This window comes from Xenopus laevis, chromosome 4L (genome assembly GCF_017654675.1).
Source record: "Xenopus laevis strain J_2021 chromosome 4L, Xenopus_laevis_v10.1, whole genome shotgun sequence".
Lineage (NCBI taxonomy): Eukaryota > Metazoa > Chordata > Amphibia > Anura > Pipidae > Xenopus > Xenopus laevis.
The window spans coordinates 7,333,451-7,355,958 of record NC_054377.1 but is presented as its reverse complement, the minus strand read 5'-3'; the positions used below and the strand labels follow the sequence as shown (position 1 = coordinate 7,355,958).

Below are 22,508 nucleotides of genomic sequence, written 5' to 3'. Positions count from 1 at the left end.
GAGTATCTTTTCTTTGGTTTTGTTTTTTGAAAGTGGTGGCTTTAAAAAGTGGAAGCCTTTAAATACACCCTCGTAAACAGAATACATTGGTATAAAAGGGAAAGTAAATATCTCTTCTGACGACAGGCTGAGTTATACGTGAGTATCACTCATGTATTATAAGGGATAATGTACCCCCTACTGTAAATGATAAGGATATTAGAAGTCACTGAGGGGTTGTTCTGTGACCATATAAAGGCACAAGGCTGCAGGCTGAGTTATACAGGGAACTCTGAGTATCACTCATGTATTATAAGGGATAATGTACCCCCTACTGTAAATGATAAGGATATTAGAAGTCACTGAGGGGTTGTTCTGTGACCATATAAAGGCACAAGGCTGCAGGCTGAGTTATACAGGGAACTCTGAGTATCACTCATGTATTATAAGGGATAATGTACCCCCTACTGTAAATGATAAGGATATTAGAAGTCACTGAGGGGTTGTTCTGTGACCATATAAAGGCACAAGGCTGCAGGCTGAGTTATACAGGGAACTCTGAGTATCACTCATGTATTATAAGGGATAATGTACCCCCTACTGTAAATGATAAGGATATTAGAAGTCACTGAGGGGTTGTTCTGTGACCATATAAAGGCACAAGGCTGCAGGCTGAGTTATGCATATCTTCAAGAAAAAACTAAGGAGCACTTTTGGAGCACTAGGACAATAGTCTAATCCTGGAACCTATTGGACAATGCCTTTACCTTTTGCACTTTTCCCCTTCAATTTGTGCCTTTATGTTAGCCACCCATCCGCTTAGACTGTAAGCTCTACAGGGCAGGGACCTCCTTCTTACTGTAACTCTTACTACTCCCTTGTCCTAATGATCATGACATCACTACTCCTGTTTCTTATGTTCTTTTAGCAGCTCAGGTGTCACCTTATTAGTCAAGTTTACAGTTTGTTAATTAGACGAGAACTTGCAGTGAAAGAAAAGGGATTTACAAGCTTGTTCCCAGCACACTCCCAACAGTAGGGAATGTAAGTCTATCCAGTCGGGCAGATTTATTGTAAATATAGGCGTACCTGTCAGACTCCTGTGATCCTCTGATGAGATTCTAAAGCTACAGGAAGGTGGTTGAGAACAGAAACCCTCTCTCTGCAGTTTATGGACTACAAACAGTTAAAGTGTAAGCTCATATGACTACCTTACCAACCCAGCGGATCTTTGCCTGAATGGCCCCCATTACACAATGGAAAGTTGTCGTCGGGAATCAAACCCAGGTCTCCCTGGGTCTAGAGGCTCATACATTTCTCATAAATTTGGGGCTTCATCACTAGTAATCAGTGTATTTTCCTGGTATCTTGTAGAACTGTTGAGTCTTGAGTGGATTTATAGCTCCATTGAACACAATGGAATTGCGGCTGAATGGGCGGGGGTGTTGTGTAAATGGCACATCAAAGGTATTTACATTCAGAGGGTGGAGGAGCAAAACAAACCTCAATAACACGGGCAGTCATGATTGTCTCGTCCAGCCCCTGTGCAATGTCCCCTAGCCGGATAACAATACCTGTTAAGCCAATGGCAGTTAATCATGATTCTCTTGTTGAGTCACTGGCCTATTAAAGGATAACTACAATGTAAAAATGAATCTGGCTAGAAATACTGTATTTTATATGCTGAACTTACTGTACCAGCCCAGAGGTTCAGCAGCCCTATAACAGCAATGATCCAGGCCTTCAAAGTTGTCCCCCATCTTGGATCTTGTTAGGCATCTCTTGTGAGTCAGTGGCACTGCACATGCTCAGTGGGCTGCTGTTGGGAAGCTGAGCTTAGGGAGCGTGGGAAATTATCAAACAGAAGCTGATGCTACTGGGCTGATTATAAAATTCCGTTGCAGACTGCACTGATTTCTTCCTCTGTCTGGATCAACTGACAGTCTGGTTAAAAAAGTAAAAATGTTGAACTTGATAGACGTGTGTCTTTTTTCAACCTAACTTACTATGTAATTAGTTACTAATCAGCCTTATAGTGTGACATTTCTATTCTATGTGTACTGTATATTGCGAGTGGCTCCCTAAGCTCAGTAAGTGACAGCAGCGCAGAGCATGTGCAGTGAATCAGCAGAAAAGAAGATGGGGAGCTACTGGGGCATCTTTGGAGACACAGATCTTCCCTTCTAAAGGGTTTAATGTAATACTCCTTTAATTAACATTCATTTTATGTAAACAGCCTGTCAGTGTATGCAAAACTCAGCGTGAGAGCTCTTGGGGTGTGTTACCCCAGCTGTACAGTATCAGGAGATGAGTAACAGCGTTGTACTATATATGGGCAGTGTTTGTTCTGACTGCTGACACACACACATATTACTTAACTTCAGAATACAGTCCAGTTCTGCCATATTCAATACTTGACTCTTTTTAATGCCATAATTACTCCGTATTGGATCCTTGACTTTATATCAAGCTTAAAGTCACACACACACAGTGTTGATATAGATGAATGGCCGTTTTGCACAATATCTGAAAACCCTGTGTGTCGCCAGCTTCAGTCATCACCCCCCAAGCAAGGGCACGTGGATCTGCTGCGAAACACTTTCCGTTCCTGTTCTGTCTCCTTCCAGTGTTACTAGGGGAGGATTCCTCTATTGCACATATGTGTTAAAGGGCAACAGAGCCATAACAAAGATTTCTGATTGTTAATTCTTCTTACGGAAATCTGGGGGTGTTTGTAGAGGCAGGAATAGGTACTTTTTGTAACACACTATCAGTGACAAGCAGAGTATCAAAGAGGGTCATTTTTCTAATTAGAGAAGCCCGTAATCTGCATCTTCATTTTCCCTTTTCTGTAGGCGGAAGTGCATTTCTATTGGGTTTTTTTTCAAGTCATCATTAAAAATAGAAGAAGTTACAGATAACTGCAAAACTAGCAGTTTTGTGTGTGTGTGTGTTGTATTAGAGAGATTTTGGATAGAATAAACAAACCATTAAAGGGGACGATCATCTTGAAATTGACTGTTACTACTGATGCAAATAAACCCTGACCTGCTCCCACTGGGAGGGTCCACATCGTAGGGTCAATACGAAGAAGACAAATGCCACAAAAGGTAGGGACCCTGTCTCAATTTGGACCCACCAGCCACTCAAAACCATGTACATGGGGTGATTTTTCTACCCAACCGTTGGGTAAAACAGAGGGTATCACAGGTTTCTGGCTGTCCTGAGCATTCCTAATTGTTATTTTGACCTTTCAGATGGGTTGGAGACCCTTGGCTGCCTAGGAACTAGGGTTGGAGAGCTTGGCCACCCATGTGCTAGGGTTGGAGACCCTTGGCTGCCCAAGTGCTAGGCTTGGAGACCCTTGGCTGGTTGGAGAGCTTGGCCACCCAGGTGCTAGGGTTGGAGAGCTTGGCCACCCAGGTGCTAGGGTTGGAGAGCTTGGCCACCCAGGTGCTAGGGTTGGAGACCCTTGGCTGCCTAAATGCTAGGGTTGGAGACCCTTGGCTGCCTAGGTGCTAGGTTTGGAGACCCTTGGCTGCCTAGGTGCTAGGTTTGGAGACCCTTGGCTGCCTAGGTGCTAGGGTTGGAGACCCTTGGCTGCCTAGGTGCTAGGGTTGGAGACCCTTGGCTGCCTAGATGCTAGGATTGGAGATCTTTGACCACCTAGATTCTAGGGTTGGAGAAGGAAAACACAACTGCCACTGTTGCCTGTGCATCATGCTATAGAACAGTGATCCCCAACCAGTAGTTTGTGAGTAACATGTTGCTCTCCAACCCCTTGTATGTTGCTCCCAGTGACCTCAAAGCAGGTGATTATTTTTGAATTCCAGGCTTGGAGGCAAGTTTTGGTTGCATAAAAACCAGGTGCAATGCCAAACAGTGCCTCAATGTAGGTTTACAATCCACATAGGGGCTACCAAATGGCCAATCACAGCCCTTATTTGGCACCCCAAGAACATTTTTCATGCTAGTGTTGCTCCCCAACTCTGTTTACTTCTGAATGTTGCTCATGGATTCAATAGGTTGGGGATCCCTGCTATAGAAGGAAGTGTGGTGAGAATGGTTAACAGACCAAATGATAAAGACTTCCTAGTTGACTGCCATTTCTCCAGACACTTCACATTTCAGGGACTTTTCTACATCTTGGTTTAATTTCCAAATAACATACAGACATACAACAACATCCTCTCATCGTTATCTAGATAGTCCTGGACAAGGGCCAACATTCAACAGTGCTTCTATTAAGCACTTCTAGGAAGTCCCTCCTGGGATTTACCAGAGGAGCCACTTCAGTGAAGTGTAGTGAATCCGGGGGTGTCCGTTTATAGTCATGGAGAACTGTTCTTCCCAGGAGGGCCCCAATGCTGGCATGGACAGTTAAGGTTAGTGGATGTCTATAACAGCAGCTGAAGCTTTGGTTACGTTATTACCAGCTTTTAGATTGTAACCTCTTGCGGGCAGGGCGCTCAGGCCTTATTTTATTCTGTATTCATGTTATAAATGATTGTAAAGCACTTGTAGGCACTATATAAATAAGTGATGGTGACGATGGGTATAACATGAGAGCTTTGCCACTTGTTCCTTCTCTGAGGATTAACTTGATGTAACTGCTTTGCCTGAAGCTGAGATTACAGATCATTTCCCATCACTTGTGTTTTGGTTTCAGCCCCTAACCCCATTTGCCCCCCTTGTGTGAAGCTGGATTCTATACACTGGCTGGCAGGGCTACACGTGGGAACCAACTCCAGCTCTGTTTCATTTACATGAGCACAATAGCAGCGCAGACACAATGGGTCAGATACGGACATGGCTCTTCTCCGCCGCTCCAGCTGCCAGACTCGGCTCTTCTGCTGCTTTTGTTGTCGGGGCCCCGTCAGCTGCTGCATTTAAGACTTTGCTAAGGGATATCCCAACTGTTCCACATACAGAGGGGGTATTGTTCTGCCTCCTTTACATACGCATCTCCCAGTGTGGCTGGGCTTGTGCTTCTCACATTATATCCAGCGACAAGTCGGGAGCAAACAATAAGCCCATCCTGCCTCTATCAATACTTATGTGTCCCCTTTATGCACATGGAAAGCAGCTTGTGGCCCCGGGAGGCTGACCTTGCAAATTAAGGATGACATTGGCCGTGCCCTTTGGGTCAAATCGGAGCGGGTGTCACCAAGGCTCTTTAGCGAGATGGAATGGATTTTAAACTTGCTTGATTGGCAAAACCACAACGCCCAAATTAACTTCACCTCCCCATGTGTTTATTGTAATGGGATGCTCTGGGTGTGGGAATTTTAGAATTACTTTTTAGGTTGTGAAACTGCTTAAGGTGGCCATACACAGGGAGATCCGCTCGTTTGGTGATCTCTCCCCGATATGCCCACATTGAGATGGGCGATAGGCTGATTCGATTGTGAGCCCTAGGGCCCAACAATCGGATCAGAATGGAGGTAATACGGGCGGTTGAATTGCGGTACCGCATCAACGAACAGATTCTGGAATTTTTACCCTGCCCAATCGACAACTGCCCGACTTTCTGCCAAATTTAGATTGGGGATGCCCGTCAGATGGCCCCACACACGGGCCAATAAGCTGTCGATTTGGCCTATCTGCAGCTTTTATCGGCCCGCGTATGGGGCCTTTCGAGCACGGAGTAGTCACAGCTGGCTAAGGATTCTGGGGATTGTAGTACAATGCCTGCTGCCGAGATAGGGTTTTTATGTTGTTGTTAACAAAACCAGCTGATGCTGTTATATTGGGCTTGTCACTAGAAGGATTTGTGACCTTGCCGATCCCCGGGGCACCATGTGATTGGCCCCGGGCCCTTAGAAAATCAGGAGGATTGTCATGAGAAACTTGTATGAACATCCTGCAACGCCTGCTACATCAGGGCATGTGATTTCTGACAGTCACTTGTTCCATTCCCAGAAACCCCCAACAGACAGGAGGTCTGGGAATCCCAATCCGGATTATACATGAAGCGTGCTGTATACTTGCTTCTTGGCACAAGAGCTGACTCTTTGGTAGGATACTTGCCAGCTGCCTGAATTAAATGTACAATTGTTTAACCTTCGCAGCTCTGTTTCTAAACTTTCTGTGCCTCATATATTTCCACTTGAAATTTTCCTCCCTTCTCCTGCCAACCCTGCTGGCAAGCAGTGCCCAGTCTTGCCGGCTCACCCATTTTATACCACCCACATACCCACATTTTATACCACCCATCTCCCGCGCTGTGTATGGGAAATAAATAACCAAGTTCTTGAGGCTTATAAACCAATGCAGTCAGCAGCATGCACCGGTGTTCATAAATTTTGATTTTCCACGGAGGGAGCTCATATATGGCAGTCAATATGTTAACGTTTTGTTGTTGGTGCAACTGTAGTTAAAAGGAAACTAAATCCCTAAAAAAAATTGCATAATAAAGACCAACTGGAAGGTTGCTGATGATGAGGACAACTTGCAACATACTATGGCTGAAGGGTGATAATTAGAAGTCAAGTTTTCTAGCAAATTAATTTAAGGCCCTTCATCAACCAGTCTCACTATGACCCATATACCTTTTCGAGTCGCAGGATCTGTTTCCTTAATGGGAAAAAAAGGGGTCACCCCATCTAAAAACAAATGTTCTGTAAGTTATTACTACTTTTTATTGCTCATCTTTCTATTCAGGCCTCTCCTATTCATATTTCAGTCTCTTATTCATGTCAGTGCATGGGTGCTAGGGTAATTTGGACCCTAGCAACCAGGTGGCTGAAATTGCAAACTGGAAAGATGCTGGATAAAAAGCTAAATAACTCAGAAACCACAAATAGTAAAAACTGAAAACCAATATCACTCTCTACATCATACTAAAGGTAAAATTTCACTTAAAGCACGGAAAATATGCAAAAAAGAAAAAAAAAGCTTCCGGCTGTTATTTTCATTTTCACTATATATAGTACATAATGATGTGTCTTTTTTGGCTAAAATGTCCTTTTCCCTTATACTAAAGATAGAAGCCACACACTTATTTTAAGCACGTTGCTGTGTAGTAGAGCTGTGTGTATCTGTGTAGGCTGTCCTGTCTCACCATTACGATAATGTGTGCTGTGCTAAATGTCATCTGTATCGTCTAAAACAATGCACCCCTTAAAGGATAAGTAAACCTTAATAATAAGTGAGTGTAAAATTGATGAGGTGCTATTCTAAGCATATTTGCAATGTACATTCATTATTTATTTATTTTTAATTCTGACATATTAAGGGATACATGTACTGTTAATATGAATGAATTTTGTTACAACAGCGCCACCTGCTGGTCTGTTTCCCACCAGTCTGACCAGCAAGTAGTCAAGGAAGTTGTCAGGAGAAAGAAAGAGGCTGCTCTGATGTTCTTCTGCTTAGGAAAGATTTGAGAAAGGTTTCTATTTTTTTCCTAAGCAGAAGAACATCAGAGCAGCCTCTTTCATTCTCCTGACAACTTCCTTGACTACTTGCTGGTCAGACTGGTGGGGTGGCGCTGTTGTAATAAAATTCATTCATATTAACAGTATATGTATCCTTGAATATCTCATTAAAAATAAATAAATAATGAATGTACATTGCAACGGTGCTTAGAATAGCACCCTCTGCAATTTTGACCTTGTTTTTAAGGTTTACTTATCCTTTAAGGGAAAGGCTGCTTTAGGCCTCCAGCACATTTAGAGGCCATAGGGTCAGAGTATGACCTTGGTTATATTACTTGCTATTTTCAGAGCTGTCAACTCCCCCTGATTTTATCTGGAGTTACCAAATTTTCCACTGTCCCCCAGCCTCTGATGCATTCCCCCAATTTTGGATGATTTCTGACGATTTGCAGGCAAAACTCCAGTGTGCGCAGAACATTTCAGGGACATCAGCGGAGCAAAGCGCACAGGCGCAGCGCAGTTTCAGTAGCTTCAGAAGATGTTTTACACGTGTGCGTGACGTCAGAAACACAGAAATTTATTGTGGTGTCCTGCATGTACTGCAAATTCCCCGAACTCTGGCTTTTGGAAGTTGACCGCTCTGTATTTAAGTTTGTAATAGGTATTCTATGGTATCACTGACTGGAGAGCTGCTGAATAACAAGCGAAATAACTCAAAAACCACAAATAATAAAAAATGAAAACCAATCGCAAATTGTCTCAGAATATCCCTCTCTGCATCATACTTAAAGTTAATGTAAACGGTGAACAACCCCTTTAAGTGATCTGACTGGGGTTAGATGCTTAAGGTGGCCATACACTGGCCAATTAAAGCTGCTGAGTTGGGCCTACTGGTGGTGTATGGGGGCCCACTTAGCCATACATTGGCCAATAAGCAAACCATTGGGATCACAGGCACCTCATTGACTTCTCCCTAAGCCAAAACAACATTCAGTCATACCGGATTAGTGTCTGTTTTTTGATGGGTGTCATAGAAGATCTGCTTTGAGCCTCCTGCACCCCGGGCAGTGTTGTGTCCCAGCTTGCCTTCATGTTGGAGCTGACCCTGCAGGTTCTGCTAAATACACCAAGAATTGGGGAGCGGCTCCTGCAATAACAGCTAACAGAATTTTGCTTTCCTGTGCAATATAAGCGAGCTGTTGTTGAGCTGCTACTCCCAGCTTATGCAAGATTCTGGGAGTTGTACAACCCCATTCCCTGTGGTTCTGGTCCCTAGACGTCCAGCCATCTTGTTTTTAGTCTTTTGAGACTGTACTGTCTTGTAATTGTGTTATACATCATATCAGGCCTACTGTTCCCCTGCACAGGAAGTAAATATAGTCACATGATTACCAGCAAAGGAAGCAGGAAGTACAACTGTAACTCCATATTAAACTATATAGTAAAGTATATCCAAACTGTGTTGTAACTGAATACACATAACACATTGCTTTCTTGCAAAAATAAAATCTTTTGCTTTAGTTTGTGCCACACTTGTGGTATGGGACGCCAAACCCAGGATTGGACTCAGGCGTCTGGGGCCCATGTAGGGTTGCCACCTGTCCATTTTTAACTCAAGACAGCCCTGTTTTTGGGAGGACTGTCTGGGTTAAAACTCCCTGCCCGGAAACGGGCAGGATTCTCTAAGATTGACACAGTAGCCACGTCATCAACTTGTCCACAACGTCACTAGCCCATCCCTGTGATGTCATTGTCTCGCCCCCAGCCTGGAGTTACCGGCAAGGAAAGATGACAAACCCAAACCCACAGGGGATGAACTCAAGGGCCCCCCTCCTGGTGTTCTCTCTCCACACTCCCTTCTTAAGTTTACTTATGTTTGAGGTCCAGGACTCCGTGCGGGGAGCAGGACTGGGCCGGCTGGGACCATGAATGTCGGGGCCCACCAGATTTTTTCCTGGTGTCCCGCCTAGGGTTGCCACCTGTTCGGTTTTGACCCAAACAGTTGGGTTTTTCTAAGGCCTGTTCGAGTCTCAAGTTTCTGTGCGGTTTTGAGCCTTGTGAAAACCAAACACTAATCTGGCCAATAAATTATCAAGTGAGGTTAATTTCTTATTACGGAAACAACAAAAAAAGAGCAAATCAATCAAAAATAAGAAACTGTTTTTCTAAACTGTCATTGCTGTATTTCAGGGCTTTCTGGATTACCGATTTCTAGATAATAGATCCCATCAGGCCCGGACTGGCAATTTGTGGGTTCTGGCAAATGCCGGAGGGGCTGCTGTAAGATGCCATAGAAAATGACTGTCAGGGCAGAGACACACGGGGAGATTTAATCTCCCAAACTCCTCGTGAGTCAACTTCGGAAAACGAAGTGCTCCGAGTGCCATCCTGCCGGCGGGAAGGAGGTTTGGGGAGATTAGTCGACCGAAGAAGAGGCGATTTGTCTAAACTCCCCAAATCTCCACGTGTGTCTCTGCCGTTAAGCGGGCTGGTGGGGGTTATTTGGGCCTCTGTGTAGTAGGAATTGCAGGGACTATTTTGAATCCCAGTCCAGTCCTGGATCCCATACCTGTAATTAAAGGATTGGGCTTGAGGCCCCCATACACAGGCTGATAAAAGCTGCCGACAGACCGAGTCGGCAGTTTATTGACACGTGTGTAGGACCATCCGACGGGCTCCCCCGATCGATATCTGGCCATCTTGATGGGGCAGGTTAAAAAATCCCGTCAGATCGTGGCCGCATCTGTGCGTCTATGCGGTCCCACGATCCGACCACCCATATCGGATCCATTCTGATATCGGGTAGAGATCCACTATTTTGGCGACATCGCCAAATGAGCGGATCTCTACGTCTATGGCCACCTTTATTCATCAGGCAGAGTATAGTTAAGAAAAAGGGTTGCCACCAGTGTGGTTTTGATCTGGACATCAAAGCTTTCTGTCCAGTTTATAACATTGAGAAAACTGGATGGAAATCCAGACAGTTGCACCTAAGTGATGCCCTGGCGCCATAACTCCACCTACTTCATTGTGTCTGCCTCTGTCACCACTGCTCCACCCCCAACGATATATGCCCCTTCCCCTTTATTCGGGTTTAGGGACCCTAGTCCCGCCAGCTCAGTCCGGCACTGGCTGAACCAGATTCTGTATCTCAGAAATGTTTATTTCTTTATAACTGACCTGTTTTACCTCAGATAGTCACACAGTTTGGGGTGCAAGCAAGCCAGGGAGTGGGAGTGGGCTGTGGATGTGTTTTGGGCAAAACCCAGGCATGTACAAATGACCCGTAAAATGGCTTTAGTTTAGGATTTTTTTCTCATAAGTTTGCAATGCACTGCTTTTATACACTTGTAACTTGTTGTCTTTTTCCTTTCCTTCTCAGAACCTGAGACACTGACAAAATGGCGACCAGCGGCTGCATGAAAGTCACCAAGTACTTCCTGTTCCTGTTCAACCTCCTGTTCTTTGTAAGTAGGGTGCACACCAGGGTGGGAGGTTTATTCTGGACCTACAAGCCTATTTTTTCCTTACTATTTATGCGTATTCATGTGAATAATGCGAGTGTCACATGATCACAGCTGCACGCATGTGACTGTCAGTATTATATTTTTTTACATGAATAATAAGAATGTATTTTTTTAAACAGAATGTGACATTGTAGGTCTTTACACAGAGGTTTCAGCCATAACTTTATTTTTTTATTTTAATTTGGACAAATTCCCATAGAACCCAAAGAAAGCCTGAAGACTGGACATTGGAGCTTTGGCATTATTGCCCTTTAGGGGAGATGTTGCCGTTAGTCTCCTGGTAGAACATTCACATCACTGTGCCCCATCATTCCATTCCTCTATTACTGTTACAATTGAATTGAGTTTAATCTAAGTTTTATCCCCTGCATCCTGAACCACTTACACCCACGAAGTGGTATATTCCGTGATGTTTTCATCAACCACCCTGTGCTTATGTGTCTCAAAAGGCTCCCCAGTAAGAGGGAGACCCCCCATCTACAATGTGCAACCCACCCATTATAATGTGCAGTCTGTGATCCTCAACCTGCCGTCATACCATAGAGATACGGCAGATAAGAAATGAGTCAGGTGGACTTTTCCTTTCCCCCTTGGAAAACCTTAAAGGGATACTGTCATGGGAAAACGTTTTTTTTTTTGAAAATGCATCAGTTAATAGTACTGCTCCAGCAGAATTCTGCACTCAGAAGAGCAAACAGATTTTTTTTATATTAAATTTTGAAATCTGACATGGAGCTAGACATATTGTCAGTTTCCCAGGTGCCCTCAGTCATGTGATGTGTGCTCTGATAAACTTCAGTCACTCTTTACTGCTGTACTGCAAGTGGGAGTGATATCACCCCCTCACTCCCCCCCCCTCCCCTCCCAGCAGCCCATCAGCAGATAAGAACAGCACTACATATAAGAACTGCACTCAATAGTAAGAATCCATGTCTCACTGCAACCCCATTCAGTTACATTGAGTAGGAGAAACAACAGCCTGCCAGAAAGCAGTTCCATAGTGCAGCACTGGCTCTTTCTGAAAGCACATGACCAGGCAAAATGAGCTGAGATGCACCTACACACCAATATTACAACTAAAATAAATACAAGTGTTGGGTTAGGAATGAAATTTTACACGGTAGAGTGAATTATTTGCAGTATAAATAGTGTCATTTAGAAATAAAAACTACACCATAAAAATCATGACAGAATCCCTTTAAGGCAGGGGTCCCCAAACTTTTTTTTACTCGTGAGCTATATTCAAGTGTAAAATAATGTTGGGGAGCAACATAAGCATGCAAATAGTTCCTGGGGCTTCCAAATAAGGGCTGTGCTTGGGTATTGGTCGCCCCTGTGTGGACTTAAAGCCAAAAGGAGGCTCTGTTTGGCAGTAAACGTGGTTTTTATGCAACTAAAACTTGACGCTAAGTTCAAAAATAATCACCTGCTTTGAGGCCACTGGGAGCAACATCCAAGGGGTCGGAGAGCAACATGTTACTCACGAGCTACTGGTTGGGGACCACTGCTTTAAGGAATACCTTCTAAGGTATTTAAAGCTGCAGTACTTCACTGTTTTCCATCCACTTGCTGTTTTAGTGCTAACTAAGCTCCACCCTCTTGCACATATCTCAGTGGATACCTGTGCCCGAAACCTGAAATTGACTACACTGGGCCCTGGCGAACGGCTGAGAGTTTTAGATCTGGAAAAAAACTTTGTGTTTTTGTCTTTTCGGTTAGAATTATTTGTTCGGCACACCCCAGAGCTATCTGTGCTCTTACCCCTTCTCCCGTTCTGATTAGAGGCTGTGCCAAAATAGGGAAGAGATAAGGCTCTGTGATCTATGGTTTCCTGTTGGCAAACATTGGCCTGCAACTAGATAACTGACTTCTGCTCAGCTCTGTTCTTTTAACCTTTTGGGTGCCACTAAAGAGTGTGACTCCCCCCCCCCCGGCCTTTAGCAGGACTTTAAGGTACACCTGACAAAGTGTCAGATCCAAAGGAGAAGAATTGCTTTCCTTTTTAATAGACCATATTGTATATTTGGATTTGGATAGTTTAATTGGATAAACATTATGCCATAAATGTGTGAGACTGTGGCACCACCATATCCAGCTTGGCATAAACATAGATGCGTATTCCCAGCCCAGGGCATCTCATTGTGCACTGCCAGCTGTTTCTGCCTTGTGTAAAGTATGGACACCCATTGTCATCCCTTTGTTTAGATAAGCAAAATGTATCCCGCTGTAGTGCACCCCAGTTCCTGTGTAATGATAGTGATCTGCTCCCCTCTATGGCACATCCCATTAAACCCACTATACTGATAATGACCTGTTCCTCTCCATAGCTATGTTACTAATAGGGACCGGCTCCCCTTTGGTGCTTCTGTATTTAGTGACCTGCTCCCCACTAAATTGCACCTAAGTATTCCCAGTGTAACATTAGTGATCTGCTTCGCTCTATATCAGTGATCCCCAACCAGTAGCTCGTGAGTAACATGTTTCTCTCCCACCCCTTGGATGTTGCTCTCAGTGGCCTCAAAGCAGGTGCTTATTTTTGAATTCCAGGCTTGGAGGCAAGTTTTAATTGCAGAAAAACTAAGTATAGTGCCAAGCAGAGCCTCTTGTAGGCTGCCAGTCCACATAGGGGCTACCATATAGCCAATCACAGTCCTTATTTGGCACCCAAGGGACTTTTTCATGCTTGTGTTGCTCCCCAACTCTCTTTACATTTGAATGTGGCTCACGGGTAAAAAAAAGGTTGGGGATCCCTGCTCTATAGTATTCCCTAGTAATCTTACTTTAAAGGAGAAGGAAAGGCTAAAACTAAGTAAGCTTTATCAGAAAGGTCTATATAAATACACCAGTAAACCCTCAAAGTAATGCTGCTCTGAGTCCTCTGTCAAAAGAAACAGCACATTTCTTTCCTTCTATTGTGTACTCATGGGCTTCTGTATCAGACTTCCTGTTTTCAGTTTAAACCTCCAGGGCTAGGGCTTGAGCATGCTCAGTTTGCTCCTCCCCTTCCAGCTGTAATCTGAGCCCAGAGCTATGAGAGAGCAGGTAGAGACTCGGGCAGGAAGTGATGTCACAGCAAGCTAATATGGCAGCTGCTATCCTAAACAAACAGAGACAGTGTCTACAGCTGATTACTCTGATATGGTAAAGCATTCTGCAGAATAAATATAACATTCTATCTTGCACTATTGTTTTTAATCTATTGGCAATAAACTGCCTCAGTAGCTTTCCTTCTCCTTTAATGAAGTGCAATACCCCCCCCCCCAAAATATCGTACCCCAGGTATTTGCATACCAATAGCAACCTGATCCTCTCAGTAGCACATCCCAGGAGTCTGGACTGATAGTGCTCCCCTCTGTAGTGCACCGCAGTATCTATGGGTTGACAGTGACCTACCTCCCTCTATATTGCATCCCATTTATTGACCATGACCTGCTCCTACGTATAGTGCACCCCAGATATCTCTGTACTGACCCAGGTCCCCAAACCAGGTATCGGTGCTGACAGCGGGTTCCAGAAGGTGCCAGACTGGAGGCCGTGAGTACAAAGGGCAGATAGAGAGATGGAGCAGGTGGTGGCAGATAGAAAGCAGCTGCCGGCCTGACTGTATCAGAATGGAGACAGCTGGATTCAGCCTGGGAATGCAGGGAATGTGCTTTCCCCCTTTTTTATGGGAATGGATTTTTCCACCCCAGTGTTAACCAGTTCTGTGCTGTAAGGACAGGCAAATGCATAATGGTATCCCAGACCTGGAGTGACCATAGAGGTAGTGCAGGATCCCAAGGAATAACAGAACAGGCTGGTAAGGGTTAAAGGGAGTCATGGTATTTTGGCAGTGGACATCCCTGAATGCAACTTGTCTACCAGAGGTCAGATTCTTCCCCAACAACTCGGCACTTTTTTTCAAGAGGGGGATGGGGGGGACTCTTGCAGTGCATGCTGGGAAATGCAGCAAAGCGGTGTCCAAAGTACATATTGCCTGTCCCAACCCAGCCTCCTGAGCTACAGAGGGGATTCCAGTAATAAGACCCATCCTGGCTGCTTTCCCAGAGATATGAGCCCCCTGTACCAGTGAGTACCAAGCACAGGCCCTCCCGTAACTCCCACCTACAATATATATATATTTCATTATTCTGCGCCTACCCCCACCCCTGCGCCTCTCCTTCTTCCCTGCGCTTGTCACCTTCCCTACCTTGTGGGACCAGTTGGTCCAGTTTGGTGGCGGGCACTATTGTTTATTGATATACAGAGTTAACCCTTTGACTGCTGTACCCAAAGTCTTCCTTGTTAAAGGGCACTTACAGCTTAATTTATCCTCTGAGTATAGGATAATATGATATTGTCTTTGAGACTAACTGCATAACCTTGCCTATTACTTCCCTTAACTCTCCTGCTGTGTTATAATTCACTAACATGAGTAGAGAGTGTGTGGGCAGCCAAACAGGATTATAAACTGTACATAGAGTTGCCATAAAACTATGGCAGCATAGGTATCCCCTGCACTAAGCACAATTCAGCAGGAACAGTCCCCTAAGTTTGCTCATAGTCTGTACAGAGAGATCCCATAAAACTATGGCAGCATATGTATTCCCTGTACTAAGCACAATTCAGCAGGAACAGTCCCTAAGTTTGCTCCTAGTCTGCACAGAGAGATCCCATAAAACTATGGCAGCATAGGTATTCCCTGTACTAAGCACAATTCAGCAGGAACAGTCCCTAAGTTTGCTCCTAGTCTGCACAGAGAGATCCCATAAAACTATGGCAGCATAGGTATCCCCTGTACTAAGCACAATTCAGCAGGAACAGTCCCTAAGTTTGCTCCTAGTCTGTACAGAGAGATCCCATAAAACTTAGAGGAACAGAACATAAATCAATGCCAACACAGTACAGTTCTAGCTGTGATCACTAGAGGGCAGTGACAGGTTCTGATATACTTTGTTGTTTGTCCCCCCAGATTCTTGGTGCCGTGATCCTTGGATTTGGAATATGGATCCTCGTGGACAAAACCAGCTTTATTTCAATCCTGCGTAAGTACCACGGTGCACCATCATCATCTGGGAGGTAGAAGGGGGTAAATAGTCAGACAATATTCTGCATTCCCCTGGGGATATACTGCCCTTTACAACTTCCAGTTCCCCACAACAACTTGTTGCTCAGAAGATCCCTCATGTAGAGTCCCCCAGTTCTCTGGAGTAAACAACAAAAACCTTTAGACTCTTAGAGTCATAATAATAACTGGTCAATCATTGTTTGTGCCTAATGTCCTTTGTTTTCCCCACAGAGACCTCCTCTTGGTACCTGAGAACAGGCTCCTACATTCTCATCGCTGTTGGGGGTTTAACAATGGTGATGGGATTCCTGGGCTGCTTGGGAGCAGTGAATGAGATCCGCTGCCTGTTGGGCCTGGTAGGTAACAAACAGCAGAAGATTTGCACCCAGTGGTGGTTCAGATGTTGCTCAACTCCCTGCAACTCCCAGAGAGCTACAGGTCTTTGTAATAGAGGATACAATGAAGACAGTCACACATATATATTATTATGCAATAGCCAATAGTAACCAATCAGGGTTTTCCTTTTTATTGATCTCAGGCAAACACTAACTGTTGATTGGTTGCTCTGGGTTACTAAATGTTGATTAGCCTTTGTGGGAACCTGTGTCCTTACTGAGCATCTGTTCATTTTATTGCAGTATTTCACCTTCGTGCTCATTATCCTGATCGCTCAAGTTGCAGCTGGAATTCTGATTTACCTACAGCGAGATGCAGTAAGTAGATTTGTGATTGGTCGCCTGGTGCTGTCCTTCTGCCTTTAAATGTATTGATCACCCCTTTGTTCTCCGTCTTTCTCTCGGGTGTGCCTCCCCTACTTCTGTGGCCCCTGAGTGCCACTTTCTGTACTCCCCTTCTCCAGTCTGGCAGAAGGATCTGCTCTCTACCAATTTAATGGAATGGAAACCCCTAAATCTCACCCCTTCTCATGTCCCTCAAACAGCTAAAGTCCGAGATGTCCTCCATCATCCATAAACTGATTGTCACATATGACTATGAAGATGGAAAGAACACGAGCTCCGAGACCACCTGGGATTATATCCAGAGAAATGTAAGTACAAGATTTGGGCATGGAAGAGAGAAAGACATGTCTAAGGGGTTCTCAAGGGATTTGGAGTCATTCAGCAGGACATTTGGGATCGATTATAAGGGGATAGGACTGGTATCATCTGCTTGTGGGAACACTATATTTGGGTTGGTTTAGGGACCTTAAGTTCCTGTTTTGTCAGTGATGTGGGGTCTGCCAGTGATACCTGGGGATCTTTTGGATGTGTCATTGGCGTTGTTTTGGTATGCCAGTAACACTGGGTTTTGGGTGTGCTAGTGACATTTTACTAGCTGTTGTGTATACTGGTGGTAAGGGGTGCCTGGCGGGTAAGTCAGTGGCACTGAATAATTATAGGGTGTGCTGGTTGTATTTGGAGTGTTCCAGTGACACTGGGTAGCTGTCATTTGGGTGACCCTTGGGTGAGCTGGTGATACTAGGTATCTTTTGGGTGTGCCATTGATTCTGGGGGGAGTAAGGAACACAGTATAATTTGGGTGAACTGTTGATACTAGATATCTATTGAATGTGCAATTTGCACTAGGTGTCTGATAGTAAGGGATATCTGTTGGGTATATAGGAGTCTGTTGGGTGAGGGACATTGGGTATCTGTTGGTTGTGCTGATAGTAATGGAGATTTGTTGGGTATGTGGATGTCTGTTGTGTGAGCTGTTGATACTTGGCATATATTGGGCGTATCATTGACACTAGGTTTAATATATTGGGTGAGTTGGGGATAGAGGGTATTTGTTAGGTTTGCAGTTGGTAATAGGTATCTATTGGTTGTGTCAGTGGCAGTAGGGTGAAAACTGGGTGTCTATTGGGTGAGCTGGTGACTCTAGGTATTGGGTGTACCATGGACCCTGGACATTTGCTTGATGAGTCAGGGACACTGGGAGTCTATTGGTTGTGCCAATAACACTGGGTTTTGCTGGGTATGTCAGGGACACTGGGTATCTATTGGGTGTGCCAGTTGCCTTTGTTATATATTGGATATGCAGGCACCCCATGGTTTATTTTTCTGGGGTGTCCCTAGGCATCTGTGGGTTGCACTTGTGGCTGTGTGGGCAGAGCTGGTGGCACTGGATATATGAGGATGGGGAATGTGTTACTGACTATCTGGGGGTGGGGACCACATGGCTCTGTTAGTGGCACTTTTGACTTTAATTTGGGCAAGGCTGGTATCACTGTGTATCTGTAGTACAATGCCACGCCATTCATTTGTCTCGGTGTTGCTTTTATTGCCAGCTCCAGTGCTGCGGTTGGACCAGCTATCATAACTGGACTGAGAACGCCCTGCTTAAAAACTCCACCAATGAGTATCCTTGTTCCTGTATGACCAACCAGACTTCTTCCAACGGCTTCTGCGAGTACAAAGGTTCCTTGGACTCGGCCGTGTACAAAGCGGTGAGTAATGGCGGAAGCCTATTACTAATCTATGTGGCGCCCCCTGGTGCTGTGTATTTACTCTGTGCTGTGCTGTGTTGCAGGGCTGCATTCAGGGAGTGGAGAGTTGGCTGCAGGATAATCTTGGCATCATTCTGGGAGTCTGCGTTGGAGTCGCAGTCATTGAGGTAGGTCCAATGTCACCCATAATAGTTCCTGGAATAAGATCACCACTTTTTTGTTTTGTAGTTAGCCATATGAACATGCCGGGGGTAATGGTAATCTTAGACCACACATCCTCCATTTCTTTTCTTCAATATTCCATGTTTTCTATTAATCACATCTCTGCTGAGCGGCTGCTCTGTGACTACCTCTTTTTCCCCCCAACTCACATTTAATTTTTACTTTTTAACCCCTTCAGCTCCTGGGTCTCATCCTTTCCATGTGCCTGTGCCGCAGCATTCAAAGCGAAGACTACACCAAGGTCCCCAAATACTGAGAATAAACTGCACCCCTGTAACCCCAACTGCTGATGGAAGGGGGAGAGGAAGAGTATCGCCAACTCCCTGAGACCCTTCCAAATTCTCTCCCAAAAAAGCCACCGTGTATATAGACGCCCCCACCACAAGGACTAAGTTAATAGACAAATGTTATTATTTTTTACCCCCTTTACTAGGTATTTTGGATCCGTTGCACCAACCCCCCCCATCTAGGCAGTTAGGAGAATAAAGGCAAAGTAGCAAGTAGTATTTCTTTTTTGGGGTGCAAGGGGGAACGATGTATAAATATATATATAAATATGTGATATAGGGAGGAACGGACCAGATCCTTACTGAATAGAAACTTTTATTTCTGTAAAAAAAGAAAAAAAAAATATTGATTTGTGTCTGTAAATAAATTTTGGTTGCCCTTAGTAACGCTAATTTGCTGCTTGTGTGGGTGTGGTTATAAGTATTTGAGAATAGCCCCGGGCGGGGCAAACTTTTGTACAGACAGGGACAGGATCAAACGGAATTCCTGTGTACTGGTTTAAAGGCAAAGTAATAAAACGCTATTGCTACATTTGATATTATATTACATTTACGGATTTAAGGTTTATTTTTTTTTATAGCTTGATAGAATTTAATCGTTGAAGTTAATTTTCTATGCTCTGATTGGTTGTAATATTTACCAGCCCCCTATGCGACACTTCCTGGTTGTGGACTGAACCCTGCCCTATGTGGGAGGTGCGATTTTTTTTTTTGGCAAAAAAACCAGAGGATTTTCCGAACACTAGGGGGCAGTACAGCCTCCGACAACACGGAATCTGCTTTCCTGAAGTCCTTGCTAAATAAGATAATGGACCTGTATGGGATAAAACACATGAGAGAAGGAAGCCTGAACTTTCTTTGGATGCATCTTCAATGCCTGGAGGATTAATATGGAGTTCAAGGGATAAGGGCACATGACGACCCCAGCGTCCGATTTCTGGGGCTCAATTGTATTTAACTTGCACACGCAGGCATCAACTATTCCAATGTGGGGGGCCCCCAATTAAAAAGTAATGTTTAATTTAATGTGTGTAATCTCACAATTAAAGGGTTCAGCTACGTGTTGTATTTCAGTGTTTATTGCCTATGAGTATATATACTGGGGAAACGCTGGGGCAATGGGTTTGGGGGGCTGCGCTGTTGCAGTTGAGCCACTAGAGGGCTCTACATTTTTTATTTTGATTCCCTGTAACTGTATTCTCTTATATAGAATTGCTTTAGCCTGAGGGACCCAAACCAGTGGCTACAGCCCCTCCGAGTCATTCCTTTCTTATATTTCCCATTAATCAGCCAGGGCTGTAACTGGAAGCTACTGGGCCCTAAAGTAGGATGTCAGGGGCCCTGAATTATTAGTTTCTGGGAATAGGATCAGTTTAGAGCATATGTAAAAGAGTTGTTCACCTTTAAATTAACCCTGGTCCAAATAGGATTGACCGTGAACAGAGCGCTTTCATTAAAGGGGTGGTTCACCTTTAAATGAACTGTTAGTATAACGTAGAGAGGGATATTCTGAGACAATTTGCAATTCGTTTTTATTTGTGGTTTTCGAGATATTTAGCTTTTTATTCAGCAGCTCTCCAGTTTGCGATTTCAGCCGTCTGGTTGCTAGGGACCAAATGACCCTAGTAACCATGCATTGATTTAAAAAAGAGACTGTAATATGAATGAGAAGCCTGAATAGGAAGATGAGTATTAAAAAGTAGCAGAAGAAAATAAAATAATGAAGACCAATTGAAAAGTCGCTTTACTAAAAGTTAACGTAAAGTAACCTTTTTTTGAATTATTTGCTTTCTTCTTCTAACTCTTCCCAGCTTTCAAATGAGGGTCACTGACCCCATCTAAAAAACAAATGCTCTGTAATACATATTTATTGTTATTGCTGCTTTTTATTACTCATCTTTATATTCAGGCCTCTCCCCCAATCATATTTCGGTCTCTTAGTCAAATGAATGCATGGTTGCTAGGGGAATTTGGACCCTAGCAACCAGATGGCTGAAACTGCAAACTGGAGAGCTGCTGAATAAAAAGCTTAATAACTCAAAAACACACAAACAATAACAAATGAAAACCAGTTGCAAATGATCTCAGAATATCCCTCTCTACATCAACAGTTACTTTAAAGGTAAACAACTCCTTTAAGTTTTGTGTTGAAGACAATACATGCAATAGACTGTATACACATCACCTTGGGGCACCCTTAGGTCCCCCTATTCAGATCCCAGCATGCATTGCTGCCCAGGAGTTTTTAGGAAAACAAAGAGTGCAAGTCTTACCCTAATTGGACCCCTCTCAGCCAAGGTTCTGGGTCTCCCTGGGAGGGGGGACAACCTGTGAACCTCTGTCCTAAGCTTTCTGGGTACATGACATTATTTGTGCAGGGTATAACAGGTTGTAGCTTGTCCTCCATCAGGGGCCCTTTGGGTATAACAGATAATCCAGAGGGTGGAGGTTCTGTAGTTACAGGTTAAGACCACCCAGAAGTGAAGAGGTTAATGGACTCCCTGCAGGGCTCATTTCCCCATATTGCTACACCCCGTCACTGCCAATACCGTTGCCCCTGTATTATCACTAGGAGAGCTTCCTTCTGGCAGATTAACGTTTTAGTTCCCCTTTAAAACCTTTCATGCTTGCCAGCTGATTAAGGCATGGGTGCTAGGTGATCATGTGACATATGAGAAGCAACTGGAAGATTAGCAAATGCACTCGCACACCCTAGCCTTGGATAGAAGATAGTCCCTGGTGCACAGCAATGGCAGAATCGGCGTCCCACCTTGAATTGACGATGCAAAAGGAAATTCACTGGCACACAGGTAGTACTAGCAGGGTAAACCCTTGCTGTTTTATTCGATGAATAGCAGCATGCAACGTTTCGGGGTAACCCCCTTTATCAAGCATGCTGCTATTCATCGAATAAAACAGCAAGGGTTTACCCTGCTAGTACTACCTGTGTGCCAGTGAATTCCCTTTTACATATGAGAAGCACCCACGCTCAAACCTGTAACTTGTTCAATACATATGTATTGGATAATGTTCTTATTTGTAAATATGAGTTCATTACTCTAGGTACCCCTCTGGCCATTTTTATATCCTCCCCCACAGCATCCGATTTGACCTGACATCCTGATATATAGAGCGAGTGTTACTAGGCCAAAGATTGCTAGCCAGTGGATTTTGCAAGATGATGGGAGTTGTAGTACAACAAGAGCTGAGAGTGCGACAGCTGAACCCTTGTAACAGTTGTAAGAGTTACAGTTCTGGCAACCCATAGCAATCAATCAGCGGATAGCTTTTACTGATCAGCACAGATGTGAGCGGTTGCCATGGGTTACTAGACCTGGGTAAACTTTGTGAATGAAAATAATGTTACTGGACCTTTAATTCCTGTAATTACCTGGACTTGCCACAAGGTGGAGGCATAAGGCAATTTTATTTGACCAGTAACCGTTCGCTGCCATTGGCTTTATAATTATGTGCTCAGGCCTCTGGCAGACAAATGGTTAACATTAGACAGATGATATGGGAGATAATAGTTGGGATACATTGGGTGCCTCATTTTTGGGAATAATAAGGATCCCTTTGGCTTCTGGAGCTCTGCGGTGCCAGGACTGATTGAGAAGG

At 44.2% G+C, this 22,508-nt stretch overlaps 1 protein-coding gene across 1 annotated transcript in view; it reads left to right on the top strand.

The window, feature by feature from the left end:
- The window catches only part of cd82.L (CD82 molecule L homeolog), a 34,992-nt gene extending 15,769 nt beyond the window's left edge, over positions 1-19,223 (top strand). The window contains 8 exon segments of the mRNA NM_001091678.1: positions 10,741-10,825; positions 15,837-15,909; positions 16,164-16,288; positions 16,571-16,645; positions 16,873-16,980; positions 18,223-18,381; positions 18,465-18,548; positions 18,782-19,223. Coding sequence (NP_001085147.1) covers positions 10,760-10,825; positions 15,837-15,909; positions 16,164-16,288; positions 16,571-16,645; positions 16,873-16,980; positions 18,223-18,381; positions 18,465-18,548; positions 18,782-18,859 — 768 coding nt within the window. The 5' untranslated portion in view covers positions 10,741-10,759 and the 3' untranslated portion in view covers positions 18,860-19,223.
- Positions 19,224-22,508: the final 3,285 nt, after the last annotated feature.